Raw genomic sequence first — 27,056 nt, 5'->3', positions numbered from 1 at the left:
ACCGAGATGTAATTGCCCTCTGTGTATCCATGTGACTCATCTTTGAATCTGAAATGCAGACTTGCAGTGTAAGGAGTCAAAGGGTGTGACTTGTGCCCAGGGCCACAGGAAAGGCATTTATCCAGGGCAAAAAACCTAACAGGCAGGAGGGTGGTTTCACAGAATCGTAGAAATGCTGGTTGAAAGGGACTGGGAGATCAGGAGGCAACTCTTCTACTCCAGTTAGGACCATCACACTGGATGAGGTCTGCAGTGGGTTTAGCCAGCTGTCCTTTCAGCCTCCACAGATGGAGATCCACAGCCTTTCTGGATACTGTGTTCCCATGCTGCATTATGCTCCATGAAAAAGATTTTCCCAGCACCTAGTCTGAGCTCCTCCAGGTGCACTACGTGGCCACTGCCTCCAGTTATGTTGTCTGCCACTGCCAAGAAAAGCTTGGCTCCAACACCTTTCTAATTGCGCTTGAAGTGGAGTGGGTGCTGTGAGATTGCCTCTCAGCCTTCTCTTTGCCAGGTGAAACAAGCCCAGCTCCCTCAGCCCTCCCCAGCCCCTCCTTGCAGGTCAGGAGCCCTCGGGCTCCCTTTGTTGGACCCTGTCCAGTTTCTCAATAGCTTTGAACCAGGGATCCAAGCCTTCGTTATACCACCCAGCTATGACTCCAACAATGCCGAGCAGGGGGGAGCAGTAATCTCCCTGTTTTCTTGGTGTACAAATCAGGCTAGACACCCTTCCCCTCCCATGTTTGCGGATGGGAGAAAATCAGAGAAACAGCACCTAGCTCCATGGAGTCTGAATTAGCTTTCCCGACCTGGGACTCTTGAGTTTAGTCCGTGAGCCACAAACATTTCTTGGCAGCAGTTATTTGACCCTGCGCTTGTCCCCTTCCATGCAAAGGGAGAGTTTCTGATCTCCTCCGTGTTACGATCAGGTGAGCGTACAGCCCCAAACGGGTGCCCCGTCCTTACTCTTTGATGCTGTTCGCCAGCTAAACATGGCCATGGTCCAGCGTTGTCTTTGTCTCAAAGTTCAAGACACAAGGAAAATAATTGTAGCCTTTAAGGAGTACCTCTGATACATGAGCATGTCAGCATTTTCAGAGTTCCTGCATCATTTAAATGTGCATAATCATAATGTGCTACTTGCATTGGGCATATTTGCTAACGCTTCACTTATACTTGGCTGTGTGCTTACATTTGCAGCTTTGCCATGTGACAGGGACCAGTGCCTGCCTGCTGAAGGAATCCCAAATTACAAGGAGTAGGTGTCAAAACTGCCATGGTCTGTAAATTTGACAACACACATACTAACAATTCCTGTTTGTTTTGTTGGGCTTTTTAATCAAATTTTTTGCTCGGTGACTTTTAACCTGATAATCTAGTAGAGGCCTCCAGATGGCCATATGAGAGAAATACGTCTCTTCCTAGACAGCAAGAGACTTCCCACCCTGCAGTGAAGTACAGTGTGAATTCCTGAATCTCTCTTTTGTTCTCTGAAATGTTCTTTTTCCTTCAGGCCAGATGGGAATTTGCAGTTCTATGGCTTGTCTAGCTGGCATTTTTTAGACCACTGTGAGTTCTGAGGAAGGAAAAAAGCATCACTGAATGTGTCATCTTTTATGTTGTGGTATCAAGATGCTGTGAAGCCCTGGCCAAGGGGAGCTTTATTTTGGACCTTCAGTATCTTAAGAATTTCCCTAAAACCTCTTAAATGGCTTATATTTAACCGAGCCATGTCCTAAATATATCTGCTGAAAGGGCAATTTGAGACCTAAACATCTACTGTCTTAGCTGATCACCTTAACTCGAGCTGAAGATCTGCCAGCACAGGTTTTTAGTTAGGTAAAAAGCAGGCATTTGCAAACCACGAGTTCAAGGTTATGAAGAGCATTCTCAGACAAAACAGGTGGCCAGCACTATCCACTAGCCATACGAGATCCGTGGCCCACTCGTCTTTCCTAACCGGCGTTGTCATCATGTTATCCTCTGCGTCCTTCTCCCAAACTACGTAAAACCTCTTTCTCGTTTTCAGCCATCTTCATCAGAAGACCACGTGGCCCCCTCCTGCAAGCCAGACCAAGAGCGATCAACCGCAGCCACCAAGCTCAACCAACGAACTGCCTAAGCCGCCTACATAAACCTCACACTGCTTGCCCACGCTCCGAGCCGCGCTGTCCGTAACACAGCTGCTCCTGGGCCAGGAGAGGGGAAGGACACACCACCAGTGCTTCCACCTCCAGGCAAACCAGACCGAGCAACAAGCTTTCTAACACGAGACTAATTCTTCCTGACTACCCAAGACTTTTTCAGCAACCTCCCCTGCGTGTCTACCTCTGAGTTATCATACAAGGCTATTTGCTCACGGTTTTGCAGCTTTATAGGAAAAAATATTCTCAAGAGGCTACAAGGGCCTGGATTTCACTGGCAGCCTTTTAGAGCTTGTATTCTGGGTAGTGAGAGGAGCATGAACGTACCTGAGGGACTCAGGGGTCTCCAACAGATTCCTTTTGGTGTTTCATTTGAAAAACCAAAGTATATTTAGCAACTGTAATCAAAGCAGCTTAATCTGTAGCGTCCTAGCTGTTCGGGATAGGTATTTCTCTTTTTATTCTTTTTGTATAGCTTATCCCAGCTGCAATGCTTGAAAGGGAAAGTGCCATCTCAGCGAGTGGCTGGACTGAGTGCAGAGATAGCCAGCTGTATGCTGCCGGTGGCCATCTATTGCTGAGCACCAGGCACTCCCTGGAATGCAAGAGAGGACATAGTGAACGTAGCTCAATAAAGCCTGCAGTGACACTTGGAAATTAGATACACGTGATGCAAGATTGTATTGCAAAATAGCAATGAATGGGGTAGAGATCCAAGATGAACAGAAGGTCTGGAAAATAAAATGGAAACACTACTCACAACGCGTTTGCTTTCTGGGCTCTGACTGCAGTTGCTGCGTACAGCATCTCTGGGACAAAGACCCTGCCTGAGCCCTTTTTTTTCCTCCCTCTCATTTTGGCAGCTCCTAGCAAGATGCATTGAGAAGTTGCATGAAAATGGGGTGCATTCTGGCTTTTACACAGAATTTTTGATTACTTCAAATCTCCTTTGTGGGAGTTCAATGCATGTGCTCCTTTATAGCCTAAAATAAAGGCTTAGGAAAAATCATGACCCTCCCCAGTAACTACTGCACTCAAAAGATATTGCTGGACTGCTAAAACAGTAACTGTGTGGTGAAACTTCACAGCTGCATAAACAGCCAGTCTGAAATTTTGGTTAAACTTAATTTCATAGCTCAGGGTAAATTAAATCTTTTGAATGCATGCCTCAGAATATATATTAAAAGACTTCTAAAAGGAAACTTAATTCTTTGGACCACTCACAAAGAATATTCCCAGGAAGGAGATACTTTTTAAAAAAACATTAATCTTGGGATACCCTATGGTTAATATCTTGTTCCCCAGTGTTCTCTGTTTTGATGGAGTGATAGCAAATACTGGAGTTACTAGCCCTATGGATTTGTTCTCATCTTGTATGTTATATAGGCAGGGCAAAGTTGCAAGAAGACAGATGCGGGTGCACAGAGCAAAATCCAGTCTCACCAGTTTGGTGTACCCTGTCTCTAGGAAAAACATCTCCAGTTCCCTGGGGTTATACGGCAGGTACCAATCTGCTCCTAGCAGGGTGTCTTCAAAAGACATTTGGCTGGAGGTTGCATCCTAGGGAGATGTCTCCAGCCCCTGCTCACCACACTTGCCAGAGAACAGTACAAACAAGATTTTGGGAAGTAGCAGGTCTTCAGCCGTACTGTGTCATTACGTATACCCAGTGGTGCTTCAGAAACCTGGTAGAAAAGGAACATGTTACGGGGAAAACAGAACTATTTAGGCCAAACTTGTGGAAGTCAACAGTTTTGTAATCATGTGATTTTCTCAAAATACGAGTATTGAGCCCCACCTGTGCTGGAAGGGTACAGGCCAGTCCCATCCCAGCAGGGTCAGCTGCATGGTCTGAAAGAGAATATACTCAATGTTGCTTCCATAGTCAAGTAATTTGTATTTTAATGTCCCAAGAGAGAAAATTTTGTATAAAAGTATCGCAGCGGGTGAGGTGAGGGCTTGGATGAGACAAGCCTGGCAAACCACAACAAACATTTGTGCAGTTGATGCTAACACGTGGCAAAGGCTGGAAACGGCAAGATGCTGACCCAGGGCTGCTGTATTTTTTGTATCCTGAGCTGTCTGCTAGTAAAAGAGCTGTGAAGATATTAACCTTTTAAAAAGCCCAGACAGTTCTGCACTCTCAGCTTACTGGCAACCTCTTTGGAAGAGAAATCCTCCAGGTTCCTATCAGCCACGGGAGATCGTTGCATCAAGCAAGGACCAAGCATTGTGTGCTTTCCAAAGCAGTCATATTTCTTAGCTGGTCTCCATTATTTTCTTTGAATTTATCACGTTCCTTTTGCCTCTGCTTCAAGCACAGAAACCTTTCCAGTCTCTATTAATAGTGGTCTTATTAACTGCTACGTTTTCAGAGCAATGTTGAAAGCTAAGCTAGGATAAGAGTTGTGCTCCTGGAGGTGATGTTGATTTCGGTGACCCAGAATAACAAACTTGTGTCATGCTTTACTCCAAGGCAAGTGGAATTGGGCAGAACTCAGCAAGTCACGGGGTGATGTCTCCTCACGGAGCTTCCAAGAGGCAAAATGGGAAATGCATAAAGGAGCAAACAGTGCAGAGAAGTCAGGGAATATGACATTTAAACAGGATGCATTTTATTCATGCAGGGCCTGTCTAGTAGAAAGCTGAATTCTGTCTTCATTTGCAGTATTATGGCTTGCTTGTAAGCTTGTGGAGATATGCTGCTGTCACAATGTGCTGTATCTGTCTGAGAGGGTCCCAGTATGACTGAACAGAAATGAGGAAGAGAAGGAAGAGTATTTCTGATAAAAATGGGTCTTGCATGGTATTAGATCTTCCTGAGTGGATAAGATGGAAAATGACAAGTATTTTATGAGCCACCGGAGAAAACGCAAACAGACCCCATAAATGGACATAATAGACCACGTTCAACACATTATATGGGTATAAGCTCATAAAGATGCATTTAAAGAGCATCAGCGTGGTCAGCTGTTGACCTGGAAGCTTTGGGGCTTCAGTATCACTGATGTGATGGTTTTATTTTGTACTTTTCTTATGCAAAGCAGAAATTCAGTTCTTAACTGTGTTGGTGGGTCAGAGGTTGGGAGACCTCTCTCCCTAACACAAAAAAACAAACCAAGATCTGACTATCTAGCTATTTTAACAGCTGCAGAAAAGGGAAAGGTTGGGCAGGTAGCCACCTAGGTATTATCTTGAAAGGTGAATGTAGCAGAGAGCCATTAGCACACTGTTTATCTGCAGTCTGATGGGTAACGTAACAGAATCTGCTGTAAATGTGCTGGACTAGAGCTCGTCTGATCTCCAGTTTCATCTCTGCCAGTGATCTCTGCCACCTCACTGTGTGACCTTGGGCAGCACATTTCAGCTCAGTTTTGCATGAGAAAAAAAAATGGGACTGACAGTATCAGCTTCTCTGAGTGGTGTGGGGAAGGCAAAGCCCTAGGGACCCACAGGATCCAGCACGCAACCTTCTGACACAAAAGGATCTGGCGAATGGTGTGGTATGAGGTACTGCTGATCCATCCTTTCAGTGAAGAAAGCCTCAACATTTTAACTTTTATTGGCTCTCAAAACAACAGATCCAACTTTTGCTTAACTTTCATGAAACAAAGCTAGGTTAAATGCTAAAAAGCTTCTCTACAGAGATGTAGGGGTAGCAGAGATGAAAGCTAGCCCTGAACACTGCTGTGGAGTAGACTAACGTGTCTGCTCCCAGTGCTGGAGGCTGCAGAGCCTCCTCTTTCTCCCAGTTCCACTCAGTGACATGGGCTGGACCAAAGCCCAGTTCCAGACAGTGGAAATACACTTCCACGCCACTTTAAATATGGCTCTAAAAAGCAGGTGAACTTTGCTGCTGAATTTTTAAAGACACTCTTTAATGTTTAAACAATGCTGATTTTCTAAGGGTTGTTGAACACGTGTGAAGGAGGGCTGGAAAGCACCTTAGTGTGACAGTGCAGAAAGAGCCAGGCTGGCTGCATGATGCTGCCTTTCTGCTACACCGTGACCTTTCTTCTGCACAGGCTTGAGTACCCCAGCACCTCCAAGACAGTCCAGAGAATTTTCTGGACTGGCTGACTACAGCATTGCCAGAAATGTCCTTTGCAGCTTCTTCAGAGGTCAACTGTTTTCGTAATGAGGTAAATAGGAGTTACAATACCATGAACAAACCCTGTAAGGTTTTTTCTGCGCATGATGCACCAGCTCACTTGAATCTTGAATTTTTCAAATTTATGCCCATAGTTAAGGCATAAAAGTTAGGAGGAAGAGAGAGTTTGCAATGGGGGAAGTGGAGGCTGAATGGTATCTCCAGACCAGACGTCCTTCCTGGCAGACGCTCTCCTTCCTAACTGCAGGGACTGGCAGGAGTTCCTGGGCTGGGCTGCTATGGGGTGAGAACTTCTTTCTGAGCAGCTCCCATAAGAAATACCGAGGGCTGAACACCAGCCCTCGAGGCAAGCACCCAGTCCTAGCAGGTGGAAGGACAGCAAGAGTCTTCATGGCCCTTGGGAATGCCAGGGGAGAGTTGGCTCTGTGTCAAGGCAAAATGTAGCCTACTGACACCGGAAAATGCCATGGTGATCTTTTGGCGACAGGAGAAATTATCTGTTGGAAAACAGGAATTACAGTCAGGGCTGCCCAGCAGAGGAAAGGATGGGATGTTACTTGCCAGAATCTCGACCAGCTTTTACGGTTAGAACCAAAGGAAAACTACTGCAATTAGGTCACAAAGTAGTAATGGGCTGGTGTAAGTTTTGTAGCAAGAAGACGGAAATGGTATTTTATTTTTTTCTGTTTTCTCCATGAAAATTTAACAGTGATTGAGGAATGAGAGAGAAATACCATTTGTCTGGAAAAAAAGTTGCATTCCAAATGGGAAAAGACAGCATTTATTTATACAGTGAACATAGATGTTGCAGGCTTTGGGTAACTTTGTGGCTTTCAATGCCCAGTTGTGCTGTGAAGGTCTCTAGGAAAAGCTGCCTGCTCTGATTCTGCAGGCTGCAGCCTTGAGTGCTTTGACATTTGACAGCTCTGTGGGATTGTTGTTTACAGAGCAGCGTCAGGCTGGTCTCCTCAGTTTGAGACAGCATTTCAGGAAATATTGCTGATAAGAAATAGGACTGCAGCTTCCTGAAATGCCTGCCCAGATAAGGGGATGCTCTACAGCTAGAACTGGTGAGACAGGAAAAGAAAAAGCAGCACTAAATGTGAGTGCGATGTTTTTCAATAACATCATGCAAAGTGGCAGCTGGTCCCTAGGGAGATCTTGGAAGGAGGCTTTGAAGGTGCTGGTTTTTGCAGGCTGGTCTCCCACATCCTGCTCTTCCATCACTCCTTGATGGCATGTGCTCCTCCCACCCAGGACCATGCACCTGCTCAGCAGCTGTCTCTCCTGCCCCAAAGTGGCTGCACAGGCATCCTTTCCTCCAGTAGAGCTGTGTTCTCAAGGACCCTCACCAGGCGGTGACAACTACCTGCTACAGCCTCACGGTTCGATGAAGAGAGTCCAGCCTCACCATACACTCCAAAGCACAGCACAAGTGCAATCTCCCCAGCGTTCATGAAACAATGTACAGCTATTCAAAGATGGTGACAGAAAAAAAGGCTGAGAGGTCAGAACACACCCCAGCACCCTTCTCAATGCCACTGAGCTGGATGATTACCTGTTACCTAAGGGAGAATTTAGTTACGGGAACGTTTGCTCGAAGTGCTGAGTTTGTAGCTGTTTAATGAGTCCCATAATAAAGCAAACCTCCGTACAATGCAATGACAAGAGTTTAAGGACTGACGTGATCAGGCATCTTGGTTCACAAAGATCTGATCTGCCCCAGGACAAGCTGTGGCTCTGCCTCCTCCAGCCCAGACCTGAGTGGGTTCCTCCTCCGCAAGGAACAGATGCCAGCTCGGGAAGCTTGCCCTGTAGGCCAGGTTGAGCCCATCTCCCTGCACACCTCCTGTTCTAAGGCAGAAAACAGTCCTACGTTAAACCCCGCTACATCCCATGAGCCACCCCGCTCGGCCTGCAGCGCCAGGCCCGCGGCTACAGCCCAGCAGGCAGCCAGTGCGAAACCTCCTGCTAAAGCCTGTGGCCACACCGCCGCGGTGGCCGCACCGTGCTCTGCCAGGCCCTTCTGCCCCGGCCCCGCCGCCCGGCCCGGCCGCGCTGGCCGAGGGACCCGGCCCCGCCGCACCGACCCCCCAGGCCCGGGCCTCGCCTCAGCGCCGCGCCGCGACATGGCGGCGGGGGCACGTGCGCGGGGCGGGGCCGCGCAGCACAATGGACAGCGCTCTGCGGCGCCGCGGGGCGGGGCGGGGCGGCCGGCGGGGCGGGGCCGGCGCGCGGCGGTTGAAGCGGCGCGTGGAGCCGGCAGCAGCGGCGGCGGCAGCGCAGCCCGGGATGGGCCCGGCCGGGTTCCGCGGTGAGGGGGTGTGGGGCGGGGGGCGGCCGCGTCGGGCACGATAGGTCCCATCCTCCACCCCGCGTTCTCGGCTCCCCGCTGTCGCCCCTTCTGCCCCCCTCAGCCCCCCGTTCTGCCCCTCCTAGACCCCTCCCCGAGCCCCCCGTTCTGCCCCCCTCAGCCGTCCCTCTTAGCTCCCCGTTCTCCCGTTGTACCCCCTTCTCCCCCGTGCCCGCCCATCAGCGGTCCCTCCGGGCCGCCCTGTCAGGTTCGTCCCGGCGCGGGGGGCTGAGGGGCGGCCGCCGTGTGCCCGGGCCCTTCGTGCGGGGGCACGGGGGCCGTTACCTGCACGGCGGGGGGCCGGGGTCATAATCCTGCGGGGACTGGGAGGGAGCGGGTAAAAACCCGGGGGGGAGGGGGCGGTGAGCGGCAGGCTGGGCCAGCTGGGGGGCGGTCAGGTTAATTTAAAAAATAAATTTAAAAAAGTTTGGTGGTTTCAGCCCGTTTAGGGGAAGCTGGGTAGGGGCTGGCTGGCCCCTCGCTGGCAGTGGTGCGGGCCGGAGCAGCCCACACGCGGGGTGCAGGGAGGGGGCCGCGAGTGGGACCCCGGTGCCTTTTGTGTGTGGGCAGCATCCCCTGGCCCGGCACCCCGGGGGCTGTGCTCTCGCTGGGCCTGCAAATCAAAAAGAACCCAAAAACCAAACAACGCCCTTCCCCCACCAACAACAGCGTCAAAAACCCACCAGGCCAAAAAGCAAAGCAAACAAAAACCCAAACCCAACAAACAAACAAAAAAACCCCCTAAACCGAACAAAACAAGCACACAAAAAAACCTGCAAACAACAAACCCCACCTAACCCGCGCACACACACAAAAAACTCCAAACAAACCCACAAAAAAAAAAAAAAAAAAAAAAAAAAAAAAAAAAAAAAACAGACCCCAAAATCTGCCCCTGAAGTATTTGTAAACTCAAAGGCTGACCCTGGTAAAGTGCTGCTGAATGTATTGATGTATTTGGGTCAGCTTCTGTATAAAACCCCACTGGCTTTAGGGCAGGGTTAAACCAAGCATGTGCTGTTCTCTGGGTCACTTGGCTTAACTCCTCCAAGTAGTCAAATCGGCTTGCGGATGGTGAGAGGAGGGTTGTGCTGGTGGCCCCACTTGTCTCGTTGGGCTAATAAGTGTGCCGTGTACAGTGACCTGTGTCCCAAGGAAAAATGACTGCAAACTTCAGGCGAGCTGAAATTTTGTGTTGGTGCTTTGTTACGCTGACAAGTGACAGGCTGACTGGACCTGCTCTTGGTTTATGTGTTAAGCTGAAGCATGTCTCCCTGTGTAAATTGAACTTGAATATTGAACTGTTGGCACTAGAGCTGATGGATAAAATGGCATAGTGTGACTTCCTATGGAGTAGCAAGGTGAGGAATGAGGGGCTTTCCTTCAGGAAAGCTTATCTACTGCTGCAGGTTGGCAAGGACCAGGGATTTAGCATGTGGCTGTGCGTAAAAGGTCAGTGGTGGCTCTTTGGTGAGAAAATTAATTTACGAGATGAAGGGGTGGAAGTATTAGCCGTGGAGCTTATTTTGATACATACATGGAAAAAACTGCTAGCTTTACAAGCCTTTGAGAGCAGAATGCTGTACGCTGTTCCTTTTTCTTCTTCCCATCTCAGCTAAAAAGGCTGTTCCTTATTGTGTTGTAAAGAACGTGTGAATGTTGCTGTGTGAATGTTTGTGTTGCTTGTCTTTGATTATAATCTGCAACAGGACTCTGGGCATCTCTGCAAGGTGTACAGAGTGGTGGCCAGGCTCCACAACAGTCCACTGGCTTGCAGCCCTCTGTGCTGCTTCACCCCTGCACCACAGGTGGTTCGTGGGGGGGTGGGTGTAAGATGAAGGCCCACCTAAGAAGATGTCTGCTTCTAAAAGATAGAAAAAAAGGCTTATGCTGGCACTTTGAGCCCCTTTGAGGCTCCCTCCTATCGAGCTATGAGAGACTTGTTCTCAAGTTCTTATGTGAAAGAGCTCTAACAAACATCCTACAGCTTGGTACCATCTTATTATTGTGTAAAGTATCAGCTACTATGTCATTGTCTACTTAAGTGAAAGGCATTTCAGGCAGAGGAAACATCACACAACTTTCTCTCCACCTTACTGTAGAAGGGGGGAGGAAAGACTACGGCCCTGCAGAATCCACCTTTTTCTAACTGGAAATATCAGCTTAGCTGGGTGCCAGAGCTGGCTTTCACATGTTGCAATAGTATTTGAGGAAGTCTGGAATTCTTCTATTTTCAGCAGTTCTTTGTCAAAAACAAAACAAAAAAATTGCTTGGTTGTTCTCTTTCAGCTGAAAAGAAACCACCACGGGTGGGAGAAGTAATAAAGTCACTTGCTGGTGAGTTTGACCATCCAACAGGCAGTTCTAATGTGGAAAGAGCTGAATGACTTCATACTAGCCTGGATGAGAAGCAGGGGTTTGGAGGCTTTGACTCAGGGCTTTATGTATATTTAATATATAAACTCAGTTTCTGATTTCCAACTATTTGCCTGTATTCTGTTAAGTAAGCCTCTCCTACAAATGGTAGAATAAAAGTTAAGCATATGGAAAAACCCTCAGGGATGTAGTGCATGATTCTAAATAAAATAGAAACATATAGTTAATATCACTGCCTCTCTTCCCTTTGCTGTGTGTGTAGCAATGTGTATTCCTCATGGGAGCCCTCACAGTCTTCCAGCTCAGCTAATATGTCGTGGTAGCTTTGCATGCGGTATGTGTGCCACTTCTTGTTAAGGATTCACCATTTCTCTGAAATGCTACTGAAGTTACAGCAGGGAAATGCGTGTGTCATCGGGGTTCATATCCTTCCATTTCATGCCCTCTTCCGTGCCCACTTTCCCCTGGTACAGTGCCAGCTGGTGTATCTCAAGCTTATATTTAACTCTCTGCCTTCTAGGGTTTGGTTCATCTGTGAATTGCTGTATGGGTTGTAGCAAAAGGGGGTACGCAGGCCAGCTGGACTCTGCAGGGAGCTGCAGGCTGTTGAGTCTCCGTGCTGTTGGCACTGCTGTCAGCATGTCACGGGATGCTTTGTGAAATGTAGCTGCTGTGGTTTTCAGTGTTCAGGTATGCAATAACTGAAACACTTTTACTGTCTAATTGGGACGGTTAAGGTGGTTGTTAACTAGATATGCCGCTTCCCTGCATTGACAGCTCTAGCCTCTCTGAGTTTTTACAACTGCACTGGGCTCTGCCAACTGAAATCGTGCTCTTCCCTGGTGTTACCCAGTGAATGGCTACAGGTTTGGCTGTGGATTGGGGTTTCTAAGTGATCTAGCTGTAGTTTAGTGAGTCACTTCTCTTCAGCTGAGCTGTGTTTCCTAATATGTGCTTTTAACCAGATGGAAATACAAAATAGAGCAGCTAGCCTGGGCCACTGGAGAGGCTGGCGTTGAAGGATGGATGTTTAAGGAGCAGACGTATTCTGTAGTTTCTGTCTGGTTTTCTTTATGAGGTGGTTGAACATATTTGTTTATAATTTGGGTGGAATACATGAGATAACTTTAAAAACATGTCTGTCTTTTTGGTTCAAAAGCCCTGTGAAGTTGCATGTCTTTAGCTAATATGGCCCAGCTGCCCAGTGGTAACACCTGAAAAATCCTACATCATTATCAGTGCTATTCACCCATCAGTATATTGTGTACTGAGTAGCTACCTTTCACTACCTTTTCTGATTATTTTTTTTTTTTTAGGAGTTATAGCTGGAGTCCCTCTTGCTTTGAGAAGCAGAATGTCTGTCTCGCAGCTCTATTTTGAGGAGAGAGTATAGAAGGTCTGCCATTACACTGTCCCCAAGGTATGAAAGGTTTGTAGGGCACATGTGAATTACCAGCTGTCTTTCTTCTGCAGCTTCCCGTGGATATAATAGTCATGGACTCTTTTTCTCAAACTTCTCTCAGTTACAGAAGTACAGGGCAATAAACCTGTGGCAATCGGGTATTGCAGCTGCCAGGGAGTAAAAGATCTGTCCAAGCAGCATGGTTAAGGCCGTTGAACTACAGCTTGTGCCGCCCCGTTGCTCTGTTGCTGGTGACACTGTTTCCAGTCCAGGTGATTCTAGACTGACTGGTCTTTCCTGAGACTTCCTCCTGTAGAGATCTCTGACCCCCTTCTAGGGAGGTGCAAGAATTCCTGGTTTAGCAGGTGGGGTCAGAACAGGGAGCAAGATCGCAGTTAAATACATTTGATGAGGCTTCTCTTGCTATATTTGCACTTACTTGGAAGGTTCCCGCACAGCCTAGGTATTGCGCTTGCATAATCATATTACAGCGTTACGTTACAAGGTGCCCCGTGCCTCTTGGGTCGGGTATCTGATATGTGATAGCAGCCTGGGCTTCCTGGGTGTTTGCTTGTCCCTGCTCCGCTCACTTCAGTTTGAGCTGGATGCTCTGCTGATGCATTTGCTCTGCGTAAACTTGTTCTGCATGGACTGGCTTCTAGTACCTGTAAGACTCATAGAGATCCAGCAAGTCCTGAACATTGTTCCTTGGATAATGTGGTCCTCTGCAGCACAACTGATTGTGAGACCCTTCTTCTACAAACATTCCCCATTCCCAGGTACTCAAACTTTTTAATGTCTCTTTTCCCCTTTTCTTTGCTTAGATTTTACTGTGTGATGGCATTTTGCAGCAGTCTTTCTGAGAGAGAATCGCCGTTCGCCTTCTAATTCATGTTTCACCTCCGTTTTTGGGCTTAAAGTGTCAGGGATAAGCTGTCTTAGTGCTCTGATTGTTGAGTTCCGTGCTACACTGCGTCATGTTGCCGAGGGCCGTGTCTGCTTAAGCAGTGGAATTTGAGTGGGGTGGAATCAGCATAGTGTCTCAAACCAGCTATCCAGTCTTTTGTGTTTCTGATGTTCATAGATGGTATTAATAGGAGCAATGTAAAGGAACCTAAAGGAATTGCAGAAAGCAGCCTAATAACCTTTTTTAATGCTTTGTGCGTTTCCTTGAGATGCTGGTTATTGATGCATATTTGAGGGTTAAAACCCCAGCAAGAGAGTCTGAGGGAGGAATCCTGATGAGAACAGTGAGAGGTGGCTAAGAGAAATGAAATGCTGAGGACTGAATTGTTTCCATTGCATGCAATTATTTCGTTAGTTCAGCTGGAAGCAGTGGGCATCCAGTCAGTGGGATGTGATTGCTAGCTTAGCATCAGGCATGTTCTTTAAGCATGCTGTTTCCTTTTTCCTTTCTTTTAGTGGGTTAAAACAACTGAATGCTACTTTGTGCACAAAAGCATTTAAAATGCCAAAATACGGGAAGCTGTGGAAGCTTTCAACAAGGGGGATTTTGCATAATGATTACAAATGTAATGCAGAAAAGGGGGATAAGGGGAAGAATCGCCATTTAAGCTTTGCAAGGCTCTTAAGACAGACTCCTTCTCCAGAGTACAATTGAGTCTGGCTTTACATCTCTGTTTTGTGCTTTAATTATCATGAGTTTTGTTGGAGCTCGAAGTTGAATTTGCTGCAGTAGCATTGGGAAGCAGCAAAGGACGCTACTGCGTACTGAACACAGCACTGGACTGGGACTGCCAGAACCTGCCTCTTGTTCTGTCTCTGCCACTGGCTTGCTAAGCGAGATACTCTACCTAACGTCTCCTCCTCTCTGTAAGAGAGTTAAGGCTTCTAGTAAGGTCTGTTTGTGAAAATTGCTAGAATATGTTGCAGTGTTTGGCGTAAGGGATCTAAAATTTTCCAATTTCTTTCTATTACAGGTGTGTAGTAAAAATGGTGCAGAAATACCAGTCCCCAGTTCGAGTCTACAAATATCCTTTTGAGCTCGTCATGGCAGTAAGTAATACTCAGCACTTTTACTTCTCCAGCTGCTAAGGGCTGCGACCTCACGCCAGTGGGGGTGGGGGACTGCGGTTTTCGCTTGTGTGTCTTTATGGCAACCTTATGGGTACATTGCGGGAAGAGAGGTTTAGCTTTTATTATCTTTTTGTCCTTTCTTCAATTTTCCATGAAAAAAAAGAATCAACGTTTCAGTATTTTAAGAGAGGCAATTTAGTCATTAGAGGGGAAAAAACCCTAACAAAACACAACTTTCTATCATTATTCTTTCACAAGGAAGGAAAAGATTGTGATATTCGGGTAGGCAGGGTCAGTTTGTGGCCAGACACTGTCTCTGCCTTAGCACCAAATGCCATTCAGTTTAGAATCTCTCTAGATATGACCCCAATCAGTATTGAAGGGTGTATGTATCTAGAACTTGATTCTAAATCACACCAAGCTTTTTGATTAGGTTAAAAGCTAGAAAAGTTCTTACGTATACTTCTTCCCTGCTTACTCTGTGATTGAAATGTTGAGAGCTCATGCCAAATTTTGTGGTTTCAACAAGGGGCTTGGGGGCTGTAATTGAAGTTCTTTCGCTGGTGATGCAGAAAGCTAATGTGACCATGGCAGCTTCCTTGGGTAGAGTTTAAAGACATTTGTGATATTCTGGACTTTGTCCCTGCTCTTCAAGGTGTAAGTCAAATATCCTTCTGAAAGGTTTGCTGTTTGCATTTCAAGGGTGGTAGCACTGAGCATTTGGGCATTTATCGGAGATGCTTGCTTATAGACTCTGCTTGCAAAGCTTTGTTTTGTAATCTGTTGGGCATGTCAGTTTACTGTAGGGATCCCTGAGACTAGTATTGGCCACTTTTAGTCTGCTGCTTTCTCCCTTGGCTCCCTTCCCCGCTGAACAAGGACAACAATTTTCTTAGTCTATTAGAGATCAAGAATGAAGATGGAAATCTATAGTCAGTTCAGGTAGCTGACATCCTTCCCATGGCTCAAGGGACAGCTTGATGTAATATGTTGCATTCCTCTTGACAATGTTGTCTCTTCCAGGTTCCTGGGAATTAAGTGCCATAAGATCTGTTTTATCCAAAACTGCCTCCAGGCTTCTATTTCAATAATTAAAACAGGGGGAGAGTATCATTGTTGGGTCCTAAGTGTGAATAACGGACCCCAAAGATAGCAGCAGTTCCTCAGCTGAGAGTGGTTGCCATTCACTTTGCACCCTGATCATCAAAATTAACACTTTTTTTTGTTTGACAGTTGGTCTCGGTCCCTGATCCCCCCTCCCTTCACCACCACCACCACCACCCCCCACCCCAACCCCCGCCGTCTTATCCAGATTTGCCATGTCTTTTAACAGCTAAGCCAGCAGCATGCTGTAGAAGTGTACCAAGCAGTAGTCTGGGGCTGATGTTTGTGGTAGTGAAACTTTTCTGGCTGTGTTCTTGGCTCAGTGTATCCTGTGTTAGAATAAAACACCAGTACTTGCTATGAAGATACTGGTAGTATTTGCTCAATGCATACCTCTCCACATTCCTGTAGTCTATATTATTAGCCAGATAAACCTAAGACCAGATGCCTGTCAATAAATTGGCTGCTAATATAGGAGGGCTGCCTCTAGACAAATCCTTTGTAAGCTTGTTAGCAGAATGCCTAAAGGCCAGGGTTTGATGGTATTTATTTTTCAAGTGGTTTAGTTTTGTTTGCTTTCAGTTTTTCAGCATATCCAGACTTGAAATTCCCTGGGATTTCAGGGCTGGAATTGTAAATGTCATCCTCTAGTTGTTCAGCAAACTCAACTTCCCATTACCTTATCAAAATTATTGGTCCTCTTTCTTATGAAGATCAAGTTAAGATCAAGCTACTTGTCCAGGGTCATCCAAAGGACTGTGGAGTGGAGTAGGGAGCTGAATATAGACCCCTTAGTCTCACTCTAACATCCTGTGAAAATCATGTGTTCACAGCAGGATCTGCTTTATTGTGAAGACTGGCATTATAAAGTAGTGTCTCAATCTAGTGGCAGTCCATGCTGGCCGAGCTGGATGTAGGATTTGTTATCGCATTTCATGTGTTCAGATGGAGTCTTCCATTTGTGTGGAGGCAGTGCAGATTTCACAGAGCTGTCAGGTGCTAGCTGTCAGTCGCTGGAAGTTTTGCAGGGAGAGTGGGCGTACAGTGAAGCTGTTTCGCTCCTCAGCACGTGGCATTGCTGTTAATCTGCTTCAGCATAAATCTGACAGCAGTTTCCTCGGCACTGGGAACCTGATACTAAGCTGCTTTCACCTCCTCCCCTCAAATGCTTTGTGTGAACCTTTGAAGTGCTGAGGTCTTATACTGTGGTTAATGGTAGGAAAGCAGAGGTCATATGGGTGACCTCAAGACACCTCCTTATGTTATGGGTCTCAATGCTCCCTTCAGCCTGATACCCTTGTGCTTGATTCCTTGTCTGTATAATGGGGAGAGTCATACTTCCTGCAGTCTGTCGTACTTCCAGGCTATGTCGTGAGATAGGTTAGTGGAGTTTGTTAGGAAAAGTGTGTGTGTGGGGGGGGTTCCCCCCAAGAACCTCAGCTGTTCTATAGAAACCCCACTATAGAAAACAGTGCATGTGCTTCATTCACATATGTGGGTCTGAGAGACAGGGTTGTCATAGCCAAATGAGGCAAATGATTAATTGCTTCCTGGCCTTGTTCAAACACACAGTGTTTCCCATACCTTGTGTGGAGCCCTGCCATCAGGAACACAATTTATCTTCCTTGGACTTGTACAGAGTGCATGTGTGTGCAGCTCATCGTCTAGACAGCATGGGGCTGTGCTTGACAGATGAGCCAGTGCTTTTACTGTTAATACCTTTGTTATTGTGTGTCTCTGGATAATTGTCTATAGATCTAGACTGCTGCTTACTAATACTTCTGCAGCTTGTGTTCTGGTATTTGCAGGCAATAGATTTCACGTATCTTCCAGGTCCTTGGAAGGAGGACCACATTCCCCTTCTTGCTCTCTTTGCCTATCTTGTCCATCTGAGGAAGTAAAAAGGAATTATCAATTCTGGTTATTCAGGAGTTCTGAATTTTCTTTTTCTTGTTAGAAGAGTCTTCCCTTCTAAAAGATTTAAAAAAAGGATGGCCTTTCTGCACCTGTCCAAATTCATAGACATTTTCACCTTCTTTGTTCCTAATCTGCACTTGTGTTCAAGGATCAAAAATGTTATTCTTTGTAATCTTGTCATGTTTTTCCCTTCCATTTTATCTTGTGTGTCTCCTTTTAAATGGAGCTGTTCCCTCCAAGGGGCTGTCCATGCCTTTCTGGGCCTGATCTTGTCTTTTCTTCAACTAAATCAGCAGGTTTGAGATTGCATGTGTCTCCTGATTTTTATTTTATGGCCAGGAAAATCCTCAAGTTTAAACATACTTTTTGTTTTCTTTGTGTAGTAGTTTTAAAGCTAAAAGATTGATTTTACTGAAATGTTATAATAAGGGAAAAATCCAGAAGGAGGGGTAAGTCTACCACATAGCTCATGAGTGGTAACTTCAATGTAAATTGCTGTGAACCTTCTCCGACATATGGAGATGAGCATTTGATTTGTGTGAGCAAGTCCAAGATGCATATTTGTATAGGAAATGGAGAGATTGCATATTTAATATTATTTGTGGCCAATGAATGACTAAGTTAGATGAGAGAGTTTTAGCTTTGAAAGTAGTAGGGAGTTTAGTTCCTGTTAGTTGTAGTGCATTCAGGCCTTCACACTTGCAATTGACGTCTGTCATTTTCACATATTTTATAGTACAAACTAAGTTTGATTAGGATGGTTCCTAAAGCTACAGATCTGCAATAACCCACCCAAGGACTCTTACGTGGTCCTCTGTACTTCACTGTTGCAGCAACTCAAACTACACATGGTGTAAATGAGAAACTTCATGACAGCACTTCTGTCAGTTGTTTGGTCCTCTTGCCACATTTACAATGCACTTAATGTTCGGCTCTTACTGCTGCTAATAGCAATTTACGGTTTCTGCTGCAAGCGAGGGGTTTCTCTGCACAGCCTGATGCCAAGGGAATGGTAAACAATGCAGATCCGCAAAAGGGGAATGTTCTGCTTGCAGGTAGTTATAACTTGACCCAAATCAAACCTTTATTACTTTGCTATCTGAGATTCTTTTATATGAAATGAAAGCTCTGCAAAACATAACACTAGTAGGTTAAAGGCTGGGTTTAGTTAAAAGCTAAAAAGGTATATGTACATGTGAAAATATATGGGTGTAACGATGCTTAAGCTTACTGCATACAGTATATCAGCTTTGTGTTGGCAGCCTTTGAGAGTTTTACTACCGTTATCTAAAAAATATGTCATGGTTTTGAAAAAGCAGCACAAAAATCAGGCATTTGGAAGTCTGCAGTAGCATCAGCTCTGATTGCGTATACCAGCTGTACTCTATGATTAAGACAATACTGCTCTGGAGCCCCACATGTGCATGACGTGACTCAGTGCTTCTTTCTGCTTGACCTCATTTCTTGGTGCTGCCCAGGGCATGTGTTGACACATATGAGCAGCTGAGAGCCCCATCTCTTGAAAATGCACACACGGACAGTAGTGCTGTGTGTTTCTCACTGCACTGAGTGGTATTCTTCAGTCTAGGGTGCTTTTGCTAATGCAGTATTAGTTTGGGATGGGGGGCAGTTGTTCTGTGGGTGCACATGTGGTATATGGGCATTTCTTGAGCATCACTTGGACTCCCCAATAGATCTCTTAGGTGGCAGCTCATGACTCCCCTGCCTGTGTATGCAAGCGAAAGGTTGCTCATCTGAGCTCCTGGCCTGCCCACCTGTACTTGCGAGCAGCTCTGTGACTTTCCTAGTTTTAGTGGCAACTCAGTGTTCTTTGTGTTTAGCTGATCTGGAGTTCCTTATTTTTCAGGTAAGATAAACTAGGAAATTAATGGTATATACTTCTGTTTCTTCTCAGTACGATTTGGGTGTCGGGGGCACTAGCAAGCTGACTAGAAAACTTAGTTTGGGCTACAAATGTTGCAGGTTTATTTAGAGTCAGAAGTTACTTCACATGGAGTAAGCAGCAGACGGTATTCTTTCTCCAGTGATTTTACTCTCTCATCCTGTAACACAGGGTCGTAGCCCACCAAAAGCAAACATCCGTGGTCCCAGTGTGAGATGTCTTTCTCACATGCCTGACCCTGCTGAAGCAGTCTTGATGATAGTCACTTGATTTGGCAGGGGTCCTCACTCTTGCCCCTGAATAATCCACCAGCAGATCAGCCTTGACTACACCATCTATTTGCATGCGGGCAAAGCTGCTTTGCAGCCACTGAAGTTTTGCTCGTTTACAGCAGTTGAGGATCTGGCCTACAGTTATGTGCAAGAGTCAAACATTCAGAAAGACTAAAATCAAAATGCATCACTTATTTTGCAATTGTTCCAACTTTTTTTGGTGTGTTGGGAGGCTTGTATATGCAGTCTAATTGAAAGCAGCTCCGCGCTATTTTAGCCGTCAGGTTTAGCTGCAGGAGAAGATACTCTGAATACTGGACTTCAGGTCCTGACAGCTAGAATTGCTTTCCATACTCCTTTTCAAAATTATTTTTATTTGTGCCTTTTCAGCATCAACACGCATTGTGTTAAAGATGTTAGATCTTTCAGTAGCTGTATTTGATGACTTTTTCCTGTTGCATTTAGCACATTGATTGTATACAGAGACTGCTCAGATACTGATATATTGTGCATGCTCTCCTATGTTATGCTGTGGTGTCTTAAAAGATTCAATGTTTCACTGACTGATGCAGTGATGCTTTTGCAACAGAACCTGTGAGCCCTCTTTTGCTAGGTAGGCACCACGATGTGCCCCAAATGGCTTGCAGTACACATTGGTAACAGATAACATGGTGTGTGAAAGCAGTATAATGTACAAGCAGACTGATGTCACTCCAAACAAACCTGCAGAACTAACGTGGTCCTTGCTAGACAAGTTTAATGTGTGTGTTCACAGCCTATACAGGTCTTGTAAAGGCTGTGGCTGTCTTGCTACATAAGATGTACCACAATACATTTTGGGGGTTCCTGTATACCTAATTGCAATTAAAGATTGGAATATCCCCATCTGGAGCTCCAAGTTGTTGTCATTATTCTAGTATTGTCACAGGCTGGTTTTAAAGGAAAGTACAATCTTAACTAAAATATTTGACGCTGGTTCATAGCCTCTGTTTTCAAGTGCAAACTCTGGAACTAGAAGAGCACTTGCTGTAAGGAGAGCAGAACGGGTTCTGGCAGCTGGAATCCCTCTGAAGCAGCAGTGATGGTGCAGCTGAGCAGAGGGCTGTGCAGAGCAGCACAGAGACTGGAGTGCTCTAAGTGCAGCAGCTGCAGGAGTGCCAAAGGAGAGGTTCCTGCAGTGGCCTGCCACCCACTGTGTCCTTGGATAGCCGCAGATGGCACAGAGTAGAGCTCTGCAGCGTTTAGCCCGTATGCCCGGTGCTCAAAAGCTGCTTTGGAGTTGCTGCAACGTAGATAATGACACGGTTTTCAGATACTGTCTGAAATGGTATTTCTGGTTGACAGTACCCTAGAGACTGAGAGAGAATCAGCGTGCAAGGGGAGAAAACATTTTAAAATAGGTTTTGTGTTTTTTTTTCAAATAGGTGTTCAATCCATGTTGCATATGATGTGAAATGCCCCAGTAGTAATCTGAGCAATAGTGAAGAAATGGATACTCCCCTACAAAACAGAACCTCCTCTCTCTGGCAGGATTGTTAGGTCTATAGAACTTGCCTCTTGAGTGCAGGGAAATCATCTTTGGATGTGGATGGTCTGTCTGCAGCCATGGTCTGTGCCAGTTATTTTAAGGCCGTTTCCCTTGTCTCTTCTTTTTGCCATGATTTGAAGGTAAGTTTGTCGTGACTGGCAGAAGCTACTGGGTTAACATTTTACGCACTTACAGAGAGGATCTAGTGTTGACTCAAGACATGATGCTTCAATGTGACTTGATGGTTTGAAATCATGCTGTCAAGATACACTATAAATATCCCATCATCTTACTGCTGAGAAGCATGTGGCAAGAAAAGTCTGAAAGTAATGATCTCTGTGTCAGCTGGGATAATTCTTCACAGCTGTATTCATGTGTTCAGTACCTGTGCCCTGCCACCACCACCACCTCCTGGTATTAAGCAGGTTGAGAGTGAGCAATAGTCAGGCTGAGCAAAGAGCTGACATTTATCTTGAGATTATGGTGTGGGGTATTTCCCCTCAAGCCAGTAGAAAATGTGTGGTAAGTGCTGTGTACCACGGCTGCTGGAATTGGATGGAAGAACTGCTCATTCCATTCATTCAGAGTTTTGGAGAACTGCTGGCAACATCTGCCTATCTGCCCTGCTTAGTGTGTCTTGTGGGGATCACACAAGCCTCTGATAGCTTTGCATTGCCACTGCTAAGATTCCATTTGCTGGGCAAGAATGGTTTAGGAGTGGATGGTGCTGGTACCATGTGTGGATTGGAGAGAAGATTTGCAGTAATTCAGATTCTGTACAGGATAGCCCGTTTTCTTTAGTCACCTTCTCCAGCTGCAACATGGAGGCTTATTTCCCTGAAGGGTGAGTTGTGTCTTAAGCTTAATCTGATCGGTGCAGTCTAGTGCTGGAACGGATGAACTCTGAAGCAAGCTGTAGTTCAATGGCACTGCACGCAGCTGGAGGTATCGCCATTATCTTGTATTCCAGTAATGGCTAGAAGACCCTTCTCTCTTCTACTTAACATGTAGGTGCAGAAGACAAGTAATAAGCTCTTGAGCAGGGACCAGAAGAGGTGAGAAAATTTACAACCATCATCAATTGTTACATCTCAGCCAGCATGGATGGGTTTTTTTAACTGCTAAGCACAGTGACCTGCCCAAATTTGACCCGAAGTCACAGCTAATTTGTGTAAATTCTCACAGCAGCTTCTGGCTACAACACACTGTCCTTCCAGCTAGGCATTACTTTGTAAGCCAGCCCTTTTGATTTTGGAGTGGTTCACTGAGCAGTGTGTGATGTGCCGCTTGATTGCTGTGGTGTTTTGCTCTTTAAGGTGTTAGTCACCTGGGATGGCTGCTTCCTTGCCTTCCCATTTCAGTGTATCTGTCTCTTTCCACAATGGGCTGTGGCAGATGTGTCCAACCAGTCAGCAATGGCTCCTGGATAAGGTGCCATTTCCATAGCTGTTTGTAAACAGCGCACTGTGCTGTTTCTGACTCAAACTGCTCTACCACCAAGTTTCTCCTCTCTAAGCAGAGAATGCCATAGCAGAATAGCTTGAATGGATATTGTTTCTTCTCAGACAGGAGGTCAGGCACGTCGTGAGTTAGCTTTGTGCAGCTGCAGTGCATGTCCTGGTTTTAGTAGGTTTGCTGTGTCACTCAGTTGTGCCTGTATTCTAACAGACAGCTGCTGCTCCCTGAATTGTTTCTTTCACCAAAATCTGAAGAAATGAGGCAAATTATTGGCTGTAGTCCAGGGAGAGAGAACACTGGGTCAATGTTTGTAGCCTGGGTTCTGTGGTCCAGTGGACTTCTCACTGGCAAATCTTTTTCTTCTTTCTAGCAAAAGTGTTGTGATTTGGTTTTTTTCCCCCCTCAGGCCCCAGAGACTTTCTGCTACTCTGCAGATGCTCTGCACCTCTTTAAAATGAATTTCCCTTTTACCTGACTTAAGTGCATTTCTGTACCCCAAACAGCCATTTGATCCTTCCCCTCTGCCAGTTGTTCCATGCGTACTTTATTTTGCAGTACTGTGATCAGCTACAAGCTGGTATCTGTTCTGGATTATTGTGTCTGGTGAATATGTATGCAGACTCTGTGGTTCCCTTCAGCATGGAGATTTAGTAGTAGTAGGGACTGCAAGATTAAATGATGACTTTTTCCCTAGAAGGCCATAATCTGAAAACACCTGAATCTGGAGAGAGATATTTATGTATAATCAGAGCTGCTCAAAAGCTAGTCCAAATGCACCCACTTGGTACTTAAGTGATGACTGGTCTTATCTTGCTTCTTATCGTCTCTTTTGAAAGAGATCGTGATCTGGACATCTTTAGCTCAAAACCTGATATCATATCTTCTCATTTTCATTTCATCTGAACACAGATCTACATTTTTCTTCCTTTATCCTGGCAAACTGCACATGACTGTAACATGACCTTGAGGAATCTCAATACAGACTTAAACTCTGTGTTTGGTCATGGAAGTTTGAAGTGGTTTAGCTCTTAGCACAATGATGAAGTCTTATCCTTGTAACATATTCATATAATTGCTTATAACAATTCCTGTCTACATCAAGTGCCAAAGTTTAGTTTCTTCATGTGTTCTACTCAATGTAATTTTCCCTAATAGCTGAGCTTTTACATTCTTAAAGATCCTTCTCAAGTTCACCTTGGCATCAGTCCATAGTTTTTCCATTCCTGTGCTCTTGCTTGAATCTGAAACAGCAGTTCTCCATGATGCCATCACTAAGGAAGCTCTACCAGTATCAAACAAACAAAACCCCAAACCAAAACCAACAACAAACTAAACCCTGAAGACATGATGGCTGTGCAGCCACTTCAGAGCATCACTTATCAAGTAGAAGATGAATGTTTTCCTGCCAACCACTGTTCCAAAATAGCTCTGTATGTTTCTGCATGATTTCATGGACAGCAGCTTTTAGCATGCAACCTCTATATATTTACTTTGCTCTAAGATCTCTGTATGCTGATAGGGAGAATCCAAAATAGTTTGCTGTGTATCAGTGAGAGGCTTGAAGAATCACCTCTCCTGGGTGACTGGTGTGGGGACAAAGCCAGAACTACTGCCCTGAAGTCAGTATGCAGCCCCAAGACTGAGAGGATAACATTCCCTCTAGAATATTAAGGTATGAAACTAGATCATCTAACAAAAGCTGCCTCTTGATGGAGCATGTAGGAACCACTTGGGACCCAGCAGACACTGGGGTGGAAGAAACTGCCAGGAGTCTTGATGTGTGCAGGAGAGTTTGGGTTTTGAGGTGTTTTGTTTTGTGCAGTAAGTCAGTGCTTGGATGTCCCTGTTGTTTTGGATTCCTGAGGCCTCTGTTGTGTAATTGATTTCAAGGTCACTCGATAGAAAAGGATGATGAAACCTGCAGAGGAGAAACAGGAGTAGCTGTTATAAAAGATCCTGCCCTCTGGCCACGTTCTCTGGATAGGATAGGCAACAGCAGTGATACGGCTATTGTCAGTCTACAGGAGATTAAAGTAGAGTGGGGAGCAAGGACACACTTGCGCTGTCGATATGTGTAACACCTTGGTTCTAGGAAGGTGAAGGACTCAGAGAGGACCTTTGTGCTCTGGAGGGAAAAGGGGTTAAGCAGGTGAAGTATGGGGATTGTAGAGGAGGGCAGTTTCCCCTTTCCTCTGTGGTTATGAGGCTTTGGAATGTCATTTTTTTGGTTTTGATGCTTGTATAAGTCAGTCAGCCAGATGCCAAACAAGAACTTCTCACAGATGCATTTTTTTTGTACTGGTTACTGTGTATTTGACCAACAGAAGTGTGTCTTCCTTTTGTTGTTCTCAGACTGTCTTCTCTCAGGCCAATTTTCATCTGTCACAGTGTTGGTCCTATGATCTGTTTGGCCAGCATAGGTAAAACCACTCAGTCGCATCTCCCAGGAGACTGCAGGGCAAAACTTTGGTCAAAGCATTCTTTACTGATTTCGTAGTCAGCCATATTGCTGTTGATTAATCATTGCTAGGTGTGATTAATTATTTGGCAGCTTCTGTGGCACTAAGGGGTCTTGCGCTGGGATGCAGAGGTCACCATGTAAACAGCTTGAAATAGCCTTGTCTGTGCTACGGCTAATCTGGGGTTCTGTGGTCAGGCTGGAGGCCCCCCATGTGGTGGCAGACCCTGTGGCCGCTTGGCCATGCGTATTCGCACAACACATTTGCTGAGGCACTTTGGGATAGCGGGGCAGGTTGTGCCAGGGGCACATTCACACAAACACATGCTGCAACCTTGCACAAATTTCCCTCATCATCCCTTCAGTGTGAAAGGAAGATCTGACAGTACTGAAACCCTGAGTATGTTATGACTTTCCTGCATGTTTTAACTTTTTTTTTTTTTTTAGCTAGAAAATATGTTTCACTTGTAATTTTTTTCATTTATTTTCTATTTTCTGAATTTTTTAATTCAACAGGCTGTCAGCTATATCTAAATGATTTATTCTTTTTTTTACAGTTCAGATGCACCCTGAAATAATCAGTTATATTTCCAAGCAAAATCTCTTGGAGAGTTCAAACAAGATCCCAAATCCCTCTGTCTTCACTCAGCCCTCTTGTGAAATTTGAAGTGTAATTTCAATCTGAGGGAGATGACTGCAAAGATTTAAATGACATTTGTATGTTGGTTACATTGTATACAGTCCACTACAAAAAAAAAAAAAAATCAAACCCACCACTTTGCACTGTTTTTTGCAACAATTATTTTGGCAGCATTCTAGGGAAAACCAGCTTGGTTTAGGAAGGACACTGCAGGGCTTGAGCCACCAATCTCTTGTGAAATAGTTGTTTTGGGTATGAAGAAAGCACACTGATCTGAACCTTTAAGAAATTATTGTGAACTGGGTTGTTGAGGAAGTTTGCTTGGTGAAGTGTATGTGTGCAGTCTCTGGCATGCCTAGGCAGCTTCTGCCACAGTGTAACTGCTTGGGGATTTTCTTCAGTTCCATCTGGTGTGAAGTCGATACTAGAGACTGATTATGCTGGAAAAGGAGCCCAAGCCGCAATTCGGTGTGATGTGCTGGCTTGCTTGGGCTGGAGGATTTGCAGGAGGTGGGCAGTGTGAGCTGCTTCTGCCTGTCAATATTAATCCCAGTGGTGTTTAGGAGAAGGGAGAGTGGCTTCATGGAGCCATTCTTTTTATATATATATAAAATTTATATTTGACCCTGTTCAAGACTTAAGACAACCACCTTGATGACTTAAAGAAATATTGTGGGTATGCACTTAAGAGAAAGTAGTGGCACAGTACTGCTGTTATTCCTTCTGGGGAAGGAGTGACAGAGAAGGGAGAGACAATTCATAGTTCCTATACACTAGTCAGTGCAGAGTTAATGCAGTAAGGAGATAAAAGAGCAAATGCAGGCAGATTAGGAGCTGAAGTATTAAACAAGCTAACATTAAGTATTCTGTGCCTTTCATTTGACTGGGATAATCTGATGTTCACCTTGCACTCTGCTGCAGAATCACAGAGGAGAACATAACAGCTAGTTCTGGCTATGGGTTGAAAAAAAATTGTAATATTTCTCTGTCTTTATAACTTCCCTCAATTTCTCTGTTGGAGCAGAAATATGCTGTTGTGTATAGATACTGATTTTGATAAGAGGATGCTGGGTGCAAAAGATGGGCTGCCCTATTCTGATGGGTCAGTGTCTTCAGTGATGATGGCATGTTAACAGTACAACTGTATTGTGACTGCAGCGTGGTGCTTCAGCTGTCCTTCATATGATCTCAGGCATCTTCAGCTGCTGTATTTTTTAGAGTTGTTGTGCAAAGAAGATTAGCAAAGGACTTAGAATCCCTTTTGCACGTTAATATTTTCTCACATATGAAAATGTTTCACTATTTAGGTGATGTGTTTCCACTGTTATCTTTGTTATATTGCCAGGGCTGAGTCTA

General features: G+C 45.3%; 2 protein-coding genes across 7 annotated transcripts in view; both read left to right on the top strand.

Moving 5' to 3' along the window:
• LOC308063854 (syntaxin-binding protein 4-like) overlaps nucleotides 1-2,051 on the top strand; it is a 47,025-nt gene extending 44,974 nt beyond the window's left edge. The window contains exons 21-22 of the mRNA XM_080387380.1: nucleotides 1,201-1,258; nucleotides 2,030-2,051. The gene's annotated coding sequence lies outside the window, so the exon portion shown is untranslated. The remainder of the gene's footprint in view (nucleotides 1-1,200; nucleotides 1,259-2,029) is intronic.
• A 6,393-nt stretch (nucleotides 2,052-8,444) lies between these two features.
• Nucleotides 8,445-27,056, top strand: part of SEC14L5 (SEC14 like lipid binding 5) — a 43,002-nt gene continuing 24,390 nt past the window's right edge. Inside the window, exons 1-5 of one of the 6 annotated variants that reach the window (XM_080387367.1) lie at nucleotides 8,445-8,569; nucleotides 12,298-12,401; nucleotides 12,505-12,655; nucleotides 13,046-13,162; nucleotides 14,324-14,399. In XM_080387367.1, coding sequence (XP_080243493.1) covers nucleotides 14,337-14,399 — 63 coding nt within the window. In that variant the 5' untranslated portion in view covers nucleotides 8,445-8,569; nucleotides 12,298-12,401; nucleotides 12,505-12,655; nucleotides 13,046-13,162; nucleotides 14,324-14,336. The other 5 variants (XM_080387368.1, XM_080387365.1, XM_080387364.1 and 2 more) reach the window with 5 other exon arrangements.

The sequence above is a fragment of the Falco punctatus genome (genome assembly GCF_963210335.1).
Source record: "Falco punctatus genome assembly, chromosome: 4".
In the NCBI taxonomy this organism is placed as follows: domain Eukaryota; kingdom Metazoa; phylum Chordata; class Aves; order Falconiformes; family Falconidae; genus Falco; species Falco punctatus.
This window is presented reverse-complemented; position numbering and strand designations above follow the sequence as displayed.